Source organism: Chenopodium quinoa, unplaced genomic scaffold, assembly GCF_001683475.1.
Source record: "Chenopodium quinoa cultivar QQ74 unplaced genomic scaffold, ASM168347v1, whole genome shotgun sequence".
Classification (NCBI taxonomy): domain Eukaryota; kingdom Viridiplantae; phylum Streptophyta; class Magnoliopsida; order Caryophyllales; family Amaranthaceae; genus Chenopodium; species Chenopodium quinoa.
The window spans coordinates 1,005,631-1,018,179 of record NW_018744878.1 but is presented as its reverse complement, the minus strand read 5'-3'; the positions used below and the strand labels follow the sequence as shown (position 1 = coordinate 1,018,179).

At 36.6% G+C, this 12,549-nt stretch overlaps 2 protein-coding genes across 4 annotated transcripts; both read right to left on the bottom strand.

Annotated features, from left to right (window-relative positions):
• Window positions 1–2,853: 2,853 nt before the first annotated feature.
• Window positions 2,854–5,668, bottom strand: LOC110705409. Of its 2 annotated transcripts, XM_021883266.1 has the most exons (5): window positions 5,346–5,668; window positions 3,999–4,087; window positions 3,747–3,865; window positions 3,400–3,609; window positions 2,854–3,271 (listed from the first exon to the last, which is right to left on the bottom strand). In XM_021883266.1, the coding sequence occupies exons 2-5, from the start codon at window positions 4,065–4,067 to the stop codon at window positions 2,956–2,958; spliced, it is 714 nt and encodes a 237-aa protein (XP_021738958.1). In that variant the 5' UTR covers window positions 4,068–4,087; window positions 5,346–5,668; the 3' UTR covers window positions 2,854–2,955. The 2 variants fall into 2 exon arrangements, with proteins under 2 accessions (XP_021738958.1, XP_021738957.1); XM_021883265.1 differs by lacking the exon at window positions 5,346–5,668 and having other exon boundaries at window positions 3,999–5,222.
• A 146-nt stretch (window positions 5,669–5,814) lies between these two features.
• On the bottom strand, window positions 5,815–12,169 carry LOC110705408 (protein mel-28-like). 2 transcript variants are annotated; one of them, XM_021883264.1, is made up of 4 exons: window positions 11,869–12,169; window positions 8,031–8,261; window positions 7,356–7,862; window positions 5,815–7,269 (listed from the first exon to the last, which is right to left on the bottom strand). In XM_021883264.1, the coding sequence occupies exons 1-4, from the start codon at window positions 12,049–12,051 to the stop codon at window positions 6,031–6,033; spliced, it is 2,160 nt and encodes a 719-aa protein (XP_021738956.1). In that variant the 5' UTR covers window positions 12,052–12,169; the 3' UTR covers window positions 5,815–6,030. The 2 variants fall into 2 exon arrangements, with proteins under 2 accessions (XP_021738956.1, XP_021738954.1); XM_021883262.1 differs by lacking the exon at window positions 11,869–12,169 and adding an exon at window positions 11,054–11,822.
• Window positions 12,170–12,549: the final 380 nt, after the last annotated feature.

Below are 12,549 nucleotides of genomic sequence, written 5' to 3'. Positions count from 1 at the left end.
CAGCAGCAAAAACACCCTTCACACTCGTCTTCGTCGTCCCCTGGTGCGACCCCATTGGCCATGCACCCTTCAAAGAGAATGGGCTTGAGTTGGGCCGTGATGCGTAGATTGCTGCGGTATGGGCCGCCGGCCCAGACCTGATTATACAAAGGCGAGTTTGAATTACATCCCCGACGTCCTCCATTGTTGAATCAGTGTGAGTGGCAGTCAGAATTTACAGAGTATATACAAGCTTGTCTTTAGACATGTTTTTTCTCACACATGTAACACAGAACAGGGCCCAAAAAATTAGGAGCCCATAATTTAGAAAAATAAAAACTATAACCTTACATATTCACCTTATTCCTCGTAAAAGACCACCATTTCCAAACTAAAACTGTTAAATTTCGAAACAATATGAAATGGGCCTGGGTAACCCGAACAAGGAGGAGGAGAGTTTGGTCCACAAACTAGGCTTTGGAGCTTCCATACTAAAACCAATTGACAATAGTAGGAGGTACTCCTCTACCTTATAAAGTGAAATCATCTCTCCTCTTTCTCCAATGTGGGACACTCATAAGTGGGCTACAATGGGTTTCAACAAAAACCTAAAAATTCATCTTTGATTATGAAGATTTAATTAAGGATTTTGCTTCAAAAAATATTAAAAGGATACTTTTTAAATAAAAAGTTTTTGTTTGTTATTTTATTGAATTACTATTAAACTTAGTAATATGAATATTTAAGCTCTATAATAATTTGTAGTACTGTACTAAAGCCATTTTATAATAATGATATTTTTAACCTTTTAAAATAGTCCTCTAAAAATTGAAGGGCCCAATTTTAATAGTTAAAACAGGGCCATCAAATTGACGAAGACGGCCCTGAGTATATACTCTTTTTTTTTAACGGATTTATAGAGTATATACTTATTACTCTTTGTAAGATAATATAAAACTCCTTGAGTTGGAGTGTATACCATTAATCATATATATATATAGGGTTACAATGATGAGTCCTAATCACGTTAGGAAATCTCAAAAGATATTTCCAAAATTTTCACAAAACTGCTATATCCTTCTATACTGAATAATATCTAGAATATTTATTATATTTTAACACACTCCAACAGTCATAGGGAGGAGGACGGACGCTGAGACTGAATCTGAATTCCAAAAATAGTTGTCGAGGTAGGTCTTTCATGAAAATGTCTGCAAACTGATAACATGAAGGAATGTGCAAATCGTACATGCCCTAACGCCACCTTTTCTCGAACGAAATGAAATGAATATTCATTTCGATGTGCTTGGTACGTTAGTGATGTACGAGATTATGAGATAAATAGATTGCACTGACATCATCACAATAAACAACGGTGGCCTGGCGAAGAGGATGATGTAACTCCAAAAGTAAATTTCGAATCCAACATGCCTCGACGACAACATTTGCGACGCCCCTGTATTCTGCCTCTGCACTTGATTTGAAAGAGTAGGCTAACGCTTAGAAGACCAGGAAACGAGATTTTCCCCTAGAAAGCAACAATAACCCGAGGTCGATCGACGAGTGTCCAGACACCCGCCCCAATCTGCATCAGTATAAGTAATCAAGTTTGTAGGAGATGAAGGATATAAATGTAACCCGTGATCAATGGTGCCCTGAGTATATCGCAAGATGCGTTTCAATGCATTGTAATGAGCCTCTCTGGGATCGTGCGTGAATGAATAAAGTTAGGTACTGTAATGCACCTGCGAGACTGTGTTAAAGTGTTGGATCTTTGAATTTTGGACCAGTCTCTGCATTGAGCTTGGAGAGTATCCACCGGAGTCGCTGCAGGCTTGCAACTACCCATTCCTGCGTGCTCTAAAATTTTCTGAGCATACTTCTGCTGAGACAGAAGCATATATTAAGGAGTATGAATGACATCAATACCCAAAAAAAATTCAGATGACCTAAATCAGTCATAGGAAATCCAGTACGTAAGTGAAAGATGATGCGACCATGTAACTGATCAGAAGATGTAACCAACACAATATCATCAGCATATTATAACAAATATGCCATAGCATTCCCATGTCTGAAAATGAATAAAGAATTGTCCATCTTGGCAATGATAAACCCATCTGCAAAAGAAAGTTAGCAGATCGCTGATACCAAGCGCTTGGAGCTTGTTCTAGGCCATACAGAGCCTTTCGAAGCCTGCAAACATGACCGGGAACCTCTTGTCAACAATCCTAGGAGGTTGATGCATGTACAAACACTCATTCAAATCACCATGCAAAAATGCATTTTTCACAACCGAGTTGGTGAATTGACCACTTACGAGCCATAGCCAGGCTTGAAACAATTCGAATAGTGGTCGGCTTAATAGCCGGACTGAAAGTTTCATCACAATCAACGCCTTCGACCTATCACAAACCAAACGTGCTTTGTGTCGTTCAAGATCACCATTAGCATTCAATTTATGATGAAACAACCACATACAATTAACAATATTCATCCCCGTAGGTCTAGGAACCAATTCCCAAGCCCCCGTTTCAATTAAAGCACTATATTCACAGCATTCCAATTTGGGGTGGAAAGGGCTTGTTTGTGATTTTTGGGAACCGGGGAGCGAATAGACACGGTTAAACCAAATTTTGGGTTCGATTTAAAGATGTCGTATTTTGACCGTGTTTGCATTTGGGGTGAGAGTGGTGGTAGTCGAGTAGGAGAGATAAGAGTGTGACCTCGAAGAGTCGATGAAGAGGCTTGGGGATGCATTTATGGGTCTCAATTCATAACTTAATACTTTTCATGCCAGTTTAATTGCTTTCTCGATTTATTTCTTGTTTATAATTTCGTGTTATGCTGATTTCAAAAAACAAATGGAAGCAATATTGTAATTTCTTCATTTTTATACATTGATCAGGAAAATCCATCAAGTGAGTACAATTTCAAGGAAGTATAAACGAATTATGGAGTAGGTACGTACATACATCACATTGATACAACAAAAACGAAATGAACAAAGTACATTATCACAGCAACCTTGACAACAATTTTAATGTACTTAACAAATTCATCCAATGTTTCCTTTACAATGACAATCATCCTTTGCTCCGCAACCACTTCCTCGGCCGACCGGACTATATCATCCTCATTCATCCAGGCAAAGTATCCACAAAATCTACACTTGTAATATGGTCTTCCAGAATTGGTTAATGTGTCCGAAATTCTTATTTCGGATATTTTGGGAGGATTACAGCAACATGGTGTAACTTTGACCCATTTCGAGCTTCCGTCTAGGAAGATCCTGTTGAATAAAGAAGAACATGATGCCTTAGGCACGTACATTACAAAAAGGAACAGAGGGAGTACTTATTTTAACCAGTTAAAAACAAAACGACATAAATGTGTATTGATGAACGATTTATTTATTACCTCGTGTTCAAATCATCTATAGGAGGATGTTCAGCTAAAAGCTGATATCCGAGTGATGAAGATGGAAGCTTAGGCGAAGATGGAGTATTTCCAAAAGGACGTTGAGCAGATCGTAAATTGGACAATTTCGACTTAGCAATCACGTAAACAGAACAAAACTCTGGTGCATATTTGGTCACATGACTTGGTACATCAGCCTTTTTAAAGGTTCTGTAATTAGCAACAACAAAGTCTTGAGATCAATCGAACTAAGCTAGGCTCGTACGTTAGTATAAATTCTTACTTGTTTCCGAGTACACGTACTAGAGCTTCAATTTATATGTAAAAAGAAAGTACGTAAAACTAACTTCTTAAGAGCATTTCGTGAAGATGCGCCCATAACAATGTTAGTGATGTAGTTGTTTATATAGTCCAGAATAGCTTTAGCTACGTCGGAATCTTCTAGAACAACCTCTCTTACTTGTACCTGATAATAAGCTCATTAATAACGTATATCTTTTATGTCAATGCCTTACGAAATTTAACTATTAGTACGTTTTCATTTTTAAAAAGGCGTGCAACTAAATAAAAAACGATACATTAAAGTGTCAAGTAAATACCGATTTTCGAGCACAAAATCCACGATATGGTATGAATATACTTTGTGGATCGGATTCAATGCCCTCCATAGGTCCATCAATTCCACTGGCTACAAGCAACCAAGATCCAAAACAAAGAAAAAAAAACATGCGAAATGTATGAGTATACAAAGTACTTTGTTTGGTACGACCAAAATCTTTGGTCATAAAAAATTACGTGTTGCTTTAACTTTCACACATCACAGTGTTTCTAATGATGTCAACATCACTACTTTCTGTAACACGAATATTCAAGGAAAGTAACACGACCCTACATACTTTTAACCACTAATATCTTTAATTGAACGCTCAAATCTTATCACATTCGACATCAATCATGTACCCCGAAAAAAAGAAAAAAAAAAAGAATACCTACGGTTTTTCTGCTTGACATGGATCAAGATGAGGAAATGGGTGCTAGACAAAAGATGATCAATTGCCCATTTCACGGCATATTGACTATGCTTGTCCTTATCAATCGCCGCCGCGGTACAGTTAACCGGCAGCGGCTACATATCATCCAATGATGAATTCATCCCCACCTCTCTCTCTTTAGAGAGAAGGAAGAGAGTAAATAAAAGAAACAAAGAAAAAGAAATAAATATCTTTGCCTCTTTTTTCTCTCTCTTACCCCATATCTCTCCCTCTCTTTGTTGTTAACTAAAGATTTTAACGCGGGAATTTGGGTTTTAAATAGTTAATCACCTTTTAATTAGGCTAAAAATACTTTTATCTAATAATGACACCGATTTCATGTTAAAAGATAATTTCAATGACTCAATCATTTTCTATTTATCGTCATTTATTACATAATCACAATTGATATAGATTGATCAAGTACAGAAATATCACATTTTTTCTGTTATTTTTATTGTATGTTAGCATTTTATGAAATTCATTACACAAATTTAATTGCTCCATTTTTTTTTTTTTTTTGCAAAGGCAAGGCTCAACGAGCCTAATTTAATTGCTCCATATATATCCTTTTTAGATTTTACTTTTTTCCATTTGTATTTAAATTAATACAAGTATATACTTACTCCGCTTCTTTTTAGTTGACACGTTTCTTTATTCACGTTTGCCAATACACAAATTAAATCATTAAGGGTTCGTTTGACATTGCTGAAATTGTGACAAATCTAACAAGATATCACTTGACTATGTTTTTTCTTATATATAAATCACAAAACATGGTCAAAGGGAGGTGTGTGAATAGTGTTAAAGTCAAAACGTGTCAACTAATAAAAACGGAGGTAATACAAGTGTTAATAGGGATTGGAAAAGAGATTGGATCTCGAATACCAAAATAGAAAAGTAAGCTGTATGCACCTTGTTCTTTTAGGAAGGACAGATCTAGAGACTGCAGGGTGTGAAAGCCTGCAACGAGTTAATTATTGCTTCAGACTGCAAGAATGTGATTGATAATTTGATATGTTGAGTTGAAGTACTCTGTAAACTCCAGATTTTGGGTGAATTGCTTAGCTGCTTTGGTGGACTGTGATACTCTGTTAGATCTTAGAAAGCTGTAGTTGAAGACTTGAAGTAGCACGCCTTTGTAAACCGAACAACTGAAAGAATTGGGGAGGTTTTGAACATAAATACAAGTCTTAAAAACACCTGATTCCAGAAATGATACTGTACTGTATTATGTTGATATGTTCAGACACCGTCAAAAGATATCAGGTCAAGACTCAGGAACTCAGCAGTCAGCAGACCTGCAATAGCCGCAGTAAATTTCATCAAAACTAAATCCCTATATAATCTCCCCAATTGTTAATTCAATGATACACAGAAGACAGAACTATAAAAGGAAATCAGGTCTTTCATTTCTCACCCAAAGATACAAAAATTCACAACCCATCAAGAAAATAGACGATAGCATTCTCTGCAAAATTGCTACATGGAATTTGCACAATAATACTAGTCTAGTGAAAAAAGTTTGAGATACTGATTGATCCCAACTATAAAAGTATAGGTAATGACAATTCATGAAACCAAAAATAGACGAAAGTTACTATGCAAAACCCTGTTTGTTGTTGTTTCTCTTTTTATGGGAGCTAGTAAGTGTTGTTTTAGCAGTTTGCCAGTCTTTCAATGATTCAGCACTACTCATAAAAGGGCAAGTTTCACTGATTCGAACTCCCGGACGTGGATTGGACACCTTCACCTCTGAATCAGACTTCTTGGCAGTAGTTACATCAGAGCAATCATTTGCCTTTGGAGTTGTACTAGGATGAATACCTGTACCAGCAATTTTTTGGGCTTCTTTTTTATTATCTTCCCCATCTACGCCAGACCTTGATCTTCTACTGCCACCAAAAGCAGTTACACTACTAAAAAAGTTGTTTGCAGTGCCATTATTATTTGGTTTGTTTGACTGTTGCTTCTCAAGTAGATCTTTTGGCAAGATTTGTGAAATGCTGAAGGAGCTACTCTTTTCACCGCCTACAAGCTGACTCCAAGATGATTTTTGCAGCCAAGTACTGCCTCTAGTTGCTATATTTAAACTTGCACTTGCTCCGGCCGGTTGAGCTGCCTGGTGTCCCTCTGTAGCTTCTTTTGACTGGGAAGCTAGGCCATCCTTGTTTTCAGGCACAGCGCAGCTGACCGTTTCAGGTTCTTTGTTGACAGATAATATTAAATTACTAGGTTTATGCTCTTCATTCACAACATCAATATCCCTCTTGTGTTTCTTGCTGTCAGTTGACGCTTCTCCACCGGACATAGGCTGTTCATCAATGTTAGTCTCGTCATCCACGTTTTCAGGCACAGAGTTGCTGACCCTTTCAAGTTCTTTGTTCACAGAAAGTATCGTATTGCTAGGTTTATGCTCTTCATTCACAACATCATGATTCCTTTTGTGTTTCTTGCGGTCGGTTGATGTTTCTCCACCAGATATAGGCTGTTCATCAATCTTAGTCCCACCACCAGGTGTAGCCTGTGACAAGTAGAACGATCTGCTACTGCCTTCACCAATCAGTTTTTTCCATGAAGCCTTCTGAGTCGGCATGCCACTTATAATTGATTTATTGGTATTGGACCCTGTTACACTTATCAATTCCGAATGCTCCTCTGAGTCCATTATTTGAGTTTGAAAACGGGCCTTTTTTCCATGGATAGGAGATGCAGGATCCTTTTTATTGCTTTCATTGGAAACTGATTTCCTTTTCTTGTTGGAAAGTTTTTCCTTTATAATCTGCGTACCAAGCTTACTTTTGGAAGGTTCAATAGAAGTCTCATTTGACCTCGCCATCTGCATCACGAGTCATCAAAACTAAGTCAAACAGAGATTTGTTATAAAACTTAACTATTTCAAATCACATAAAACAAAAATCACACCTTATTAAGCAGGCTTGTTTGTAGCTCCCAACTTTCTGGTCCAAAATCTTGTCCAGCCCCCGTATTGATTTTAATATCATCATCATCATCATCTGTTTCTTCATCTATTTCGTTATTATCCTCTTGCGACTCAACAGTTGGGGCAGCAATCTGTGGAGTATTATGACGGTCCCTTCTCTCAGTTTTGGCACTCTCCCTATCTAAGAGTTTTTTCATCACAGAATTCATGACAGTAATCTCTTCTTCATTCAGGCCATCATCTTGTATTATCGTATCACGTACTTGCATTCCTCTTATGGGCTGAGCACATCCAGATTTCAGAGAAGTTCCCTTGTTCAGAAGCTTGTTCATCACTGGATTTGTCATATCTCTGTCATTCATCTTGTCACTTTGTATGTCAACATAATGCTCTGGGCAATCACAGAAATGAACTGGAAGAGGTGGTACTGCAACACGCTGGAAACTGTATTTGTGTTTACCAGTTCCACGAAAAGGTAATGCTTTCACCTGCATTCAGAAAATATGATGCTCAAAAGGAAAGACTGTACTGAAGTATCCAACAGGCCAACATACATGGACACAATATCTATTAAACACAGCTTTTGGTGGGGGGGGGGGGGGGTGCATGCCATAATTACCTAACTCAACACAATTTTACATAAGGTAATGCATTACCTTCCTTAGTTTGGGAAAGAACATCCGGATCTGCATCTTTTCAGAATCAAGGGTGCTCTTGGGCTCTAGAGAACCAGCCACATTTTCATCAAGATCATTTAGACTGGAATCAATATTTTCACTATTTACAAGTTCAGCATCTTCTGCCCATTCTTGTTTCAACCGGTCAATATAATGTTCTTTCGCCTTTTCCAGCTTTAATTTTCCTCCCTTCCACAAACACCCGTTATACTGAAACACATATCAGAAAACATATTAGCAACCTAAAGTATCAAAATAATTTTTACTAACAGCATATAACCACCCCTTCCCCAGGGGCAGAGGTTGGTAATAAAAATGCAGGCCCCTGTGCTTTCTGTCTATGGGCAGGGGGCCTTCATGTGATAGTAACTAAATAATATCTGATACAGCAAAATGTTATCTTTGAACTTCTGGAAGGCCAAAGGAATATAGGCTGTTTGTCATAAGGGAACTTTTTTAGAGTCCAATCAGCTTAATGAGATACTTCCTAGCAGGTGTCAGATTCTATGCATCGAGTAACCACTCAGCAAAGACCAGTGTTCCTGCTTCCTTCCAAGATCTATAAAAGACAAAACAAATACAATTTCTATCTTTGAGAAGCATTGGTCAATCTCTCTCTTTCTGAAATTTCTAAGATTTATCTCTCTCTTTCTGAAATTTCTAAGATTTATCCCTGGAAGAAGGCTTAACCAGCACAGTGCGTAGAGTGCACAAGTATTAGAGACAGAAGAAGGCAATCAACTGAAGAGGGATTTGGAATGTGATAGATGGATAGGTAAGGGTCTATTGCTTGTTAGCCTACATATTTGCAATAACAAAAAAATTTATTTCCAATTGACCCTTAATAAAATACACCCTTAATAAAATACACATTAACCCCAAAAACAGCACATGTTATTAAGAATCAACTTAGCTTTGAACAGAAATTAAAAGATATGTGGGACTTAAGGTAGAAGATGACATTTGATTGATGATGTACTAGTAAACAGCAATGATAAAGGATAGAAGCATTCAAGAGGCTTGTTTCTCCTACTGTAAAACAAACTAACAGAAAACTCAGAATAAAACTCAGCATAATCCCCTCTCTCTAAAATGAACCCACTAAAGCCATACTTCAGTATTACTAACTTCCTACATTACTAAAAGCAGCAGCACAGCAACAAAAACAATAAAGCCTTGATCCCAAAAGTATCTGGTCGGCTAACATGAATCATCATTCGAAATAAAAACAAAGTAGAGTACAAAATAGCCTTGATCCCAAAGCCTTGATCCCATTAGTTGAGGTTGTAAACAAAGTAGAGTACAAAATTGAAAGTAGGGCAAGTTATAATAGAGAAAATATGGTTTTAAAAAATATAAATAAAATAAAAAGATGAGGTCAACAACTATATCTCAAAAAAGAAGGGTATAAAATAAAAACTGAGAAATTATAATTATAATAAATTATAAAAACATATACAATTATAATTAGTATTGATAAGAAAATTAAATTTGAAAAGTAATTTAATGTAAAGTGAACAAATGAAAAGGTTTGGAGATAGACAAAGAATAAATAAAATATTTGTGAGAATAAACAGTTAGTATAAGAAACATCATGTCTTATACTTGACAAATATACTCTCCTTCTACTCCACCCTATCCAATGCATAGATTCCTCAATTCCCAATAAACTCACGTAGCCCTAAATAACCTTACTCTACAGTCTACCCCAAGTCCCCTACCCCTTACAACCCCATCACTTTGCCACTCTTCGAGCCTCCTAACCATTGCATCATTTGGTCTCCATCTTACATGCCAAAACCTTAAGTGATTTTCCCTCATCTTATACTCAATAAGTGTAAGCTGTGCAACCCCTATTTTCTTCAATTACCTCATTCCTAGCTGATCCTTTCTAGTATGACCACACGTCTATTACATCATACGCATCTCCAACACATTAATCTTATGAATGTGACAATGTTTCATGGCCCAACACTTGTCGTGCAGTACATTTTCCTTTCAATTTATGTGACATGACTATATCACATAGGATCCTAGTAGCAATTTGAAGTTAATTAGAGACAATGAGAAAAAATATGCAATAGCATGTGGATTCACACGATTGCACGGAAATTAGCAAAAATCTGCACAATCACAAAGGAAGTCAATCACTTTTCAAAAATATTTGCACAATATGATGAGCTAGAAATTGGAATTTGCCTCAGCCTTCAACTCCAGAAAATGCTTGCCAATCAAAAACAAGGGAGCAGCTCCTTCAAAACTATATCTGAAGTCCCTTAGATATACTCAGCCAAATCTTTATAGTTTGACACCTAATAATTTTTGAAATTTAATCATAGTGCTAAAATAGGACCTTCTTGAATCTAGATTGCCTGAATGATTGTACTACATCCTAAAACAAACAGATTTTACTCAGTTGGTAAACTATTTTTAATAGATAGAATCGAATACTTTCCCTTCCTAACCTTTTGCCATCATCCCTATTGGAACAGATTACAGTAAATTGGAAAACCAACACAAAAGCCATAAATGTATTGTCCAATCAATTGACCATCCCCTCCTTGATCCCTCATTCCTTGGTCAACTGAAAACCATCGCTCCAAAACAACTAAGCAATTTCATCCCAGAATCTACAAACAAAACAGGGGATAAAAGAGTGCAAAAATATCAAGCAATTCAATCAAGACAAAGGGACAATTATATGAAATATAAGACCATACCCATAAGCCGAAAATATCACCATCTGAAAATGTATCAAAAGGGACGGGTATTATCAGTGCGCTTATGTGAGCAAAACAAGAAAGAACTGTGCTAGGATAAAGTGAAAATAGTGTAAAATAACAGTTGAAGAAATTAAAATGGACAAACTAAATATCAATAAACTCGAAATTAATCTCAAGAGACTGCATGATCCAATAATAAATAAATTAATGGACACCCCCTAACACAATAGAAGGAAGCGACCCCCCAACCCCACGGGGAAGAAGCGGCATCTCGCTCACCTGCAAATCAGACTTATAAGGGAACCATTCTCTCGCGCCTCTCCCTGAGAGTAGTAACGGATTCTAGCCAATTGAAAGAATCTTCTACACTTGAAAAGCTTTATCTCGCACTCGTATGGGCCACAAAGAAGCTAGAGGAAGTCATTGCTAGTAGTAACGACTTGTCACGATTAAGATTCGAATGGAAACAAAAAGTGAAATGCATGTTTCCCCAATCAAATTCGAAAGACAACCAAATAAATTGTTATTCATACAAATTATTTCACAAATTTCCCCAATCAAATTCGAAAGATACCCCAAAATTACTTGCTATTCATAAACTATTTCATGAAAATTCTATCACTCGAAAGACACACCAAAATTACTTTACTTTACTTGATATTCATAAACTGAATCAAAAAAAAGAAAAAAATAATAATATTCATACACTATTTCATGAAAATTCTATCACACATTTCCCAAACCATATTCGAAAGGGAACCAAATTAATTGTTAATTGTACAAATTATTGCACACATTTCTCTAATCAAATTTGAAAAACACCCAAAAATTGATTGATATTCATAAGCTATATTCATACAAAAACTATCAACACACATTTCTTCAATCAAATTCAAAAATGGGAATCAAAATAGAATTACCAGTCAACATAATTGCAGAGTAAATCATAATGAAAGATACAACTTACAACAAACGATAAACACAAAAACAAAAAAACCCCATATAGCAAAAACACCCATCACTAAAAAAAAAACAACAAATAATTGAAAAGAAATTGAAAAAAAATATAAAAAAGAGGGGTATGATTGATATACCGTGCTGAAGAGTTTGGCAAGGGAATTTTCTGAAGAAGGAAGAAAGTTAATGTAAGCAAAGCTACGACCTTTAGTTCGAATAATCTCAACAGTTTGAATGGAACCCAGATGAGAAAATGTGTTGCGGAGATCCTCCTCTTTCACTCTCTCTCCTAAACCACCAACATGTAGTCTCGTCGCCATCTTCGCCGCCCTTTCCTCTGCTTGTGTCGCCGGTGATAGTATCAGGGTTCGGCCTTTGGGGTTATGTGCTGCTTTAACATAAGACCTTTTGTTTTCTCTAGTTTGGCTCAACCCAGTACCGTGCTAGTCTATGCGCAACAACGCAATTGTAGTCGTTTAACCTAAGTGAAATGTTATACGACTAATACGAGTACAATCGTTATGGTTAGCTTTAACTCCATGGTTTTGATTATAGGTAAGGTTTGATTTTGTTACTTGACGTGGTACGGTATTAGTTATGACGGTTTATCTATAAGAGGATTTTTCAATCTTTAGTCTTGGAGTCTTTTATGACTCTAGTAACCAACATTTTTAACAGCTCTAGGTTAGTATTGTTTTCAATGTCATTGGTATTCGTTTTTATATCACACAAACAATTTTAAAACGTGGCTACGGTAAAAGTCGTATGCATGATTGTTGTTGTGGGGCTTAGTCTTCCATCATTTAATCCTTCGCTAT

What these genes read in the sequence shown, in the direction of transcription:
- LOC110705408 (XM_021883264.1), bottom strand. Translation starts at nt 12,051, where the DNA reads ATGGCGACGAGACTACATGTTGGTGGTTTAGGAGAGAGAGTGAAAGAG. An exon ending in TTGCCAAACTCTTCAGCACG is followed by an intron (nt 8,262 to 11,868) that starts GTATATCAATCA and finishes TATGTGTTTCAG; the next exon opens with TATAACGGGTGTTTGTGGAA. An exon ending in AAACAAGCCTGCTTAATAAG is followed by an intron (nt 7,270 to 7,355) that starts GTGTGATTTTTG and finishes CTCGTGATGCAG; the next exon opens with ATGGCGAGGTCAAATGAGAC.
- LOC110705409 (XM_021883265.1), bottom strand. Translation starts at nt 4,184, where the DNA reads ATGACCAAAGATTTTGGTCGTACCAAACAAAGTACTTTGTATACTCAT. An exon ending in TCACGAAATGCTCTTAAGAA is followed by an intron (nt 3,610 to 3,746) that starts GTTAGTTTTACG and finishes TGCTAATTACAG; the next exon opens with AACCTTTAAAAAGGCTGATG. An exon ending in ATAGATGATTTGAACACGAG is followed by an intron (nt 3,272 to 3,399) that starts GTAATAAATAAA and finishes TTTATTCAACAG; the next exon opens with GATCTTCCTAGACGGAAGCT.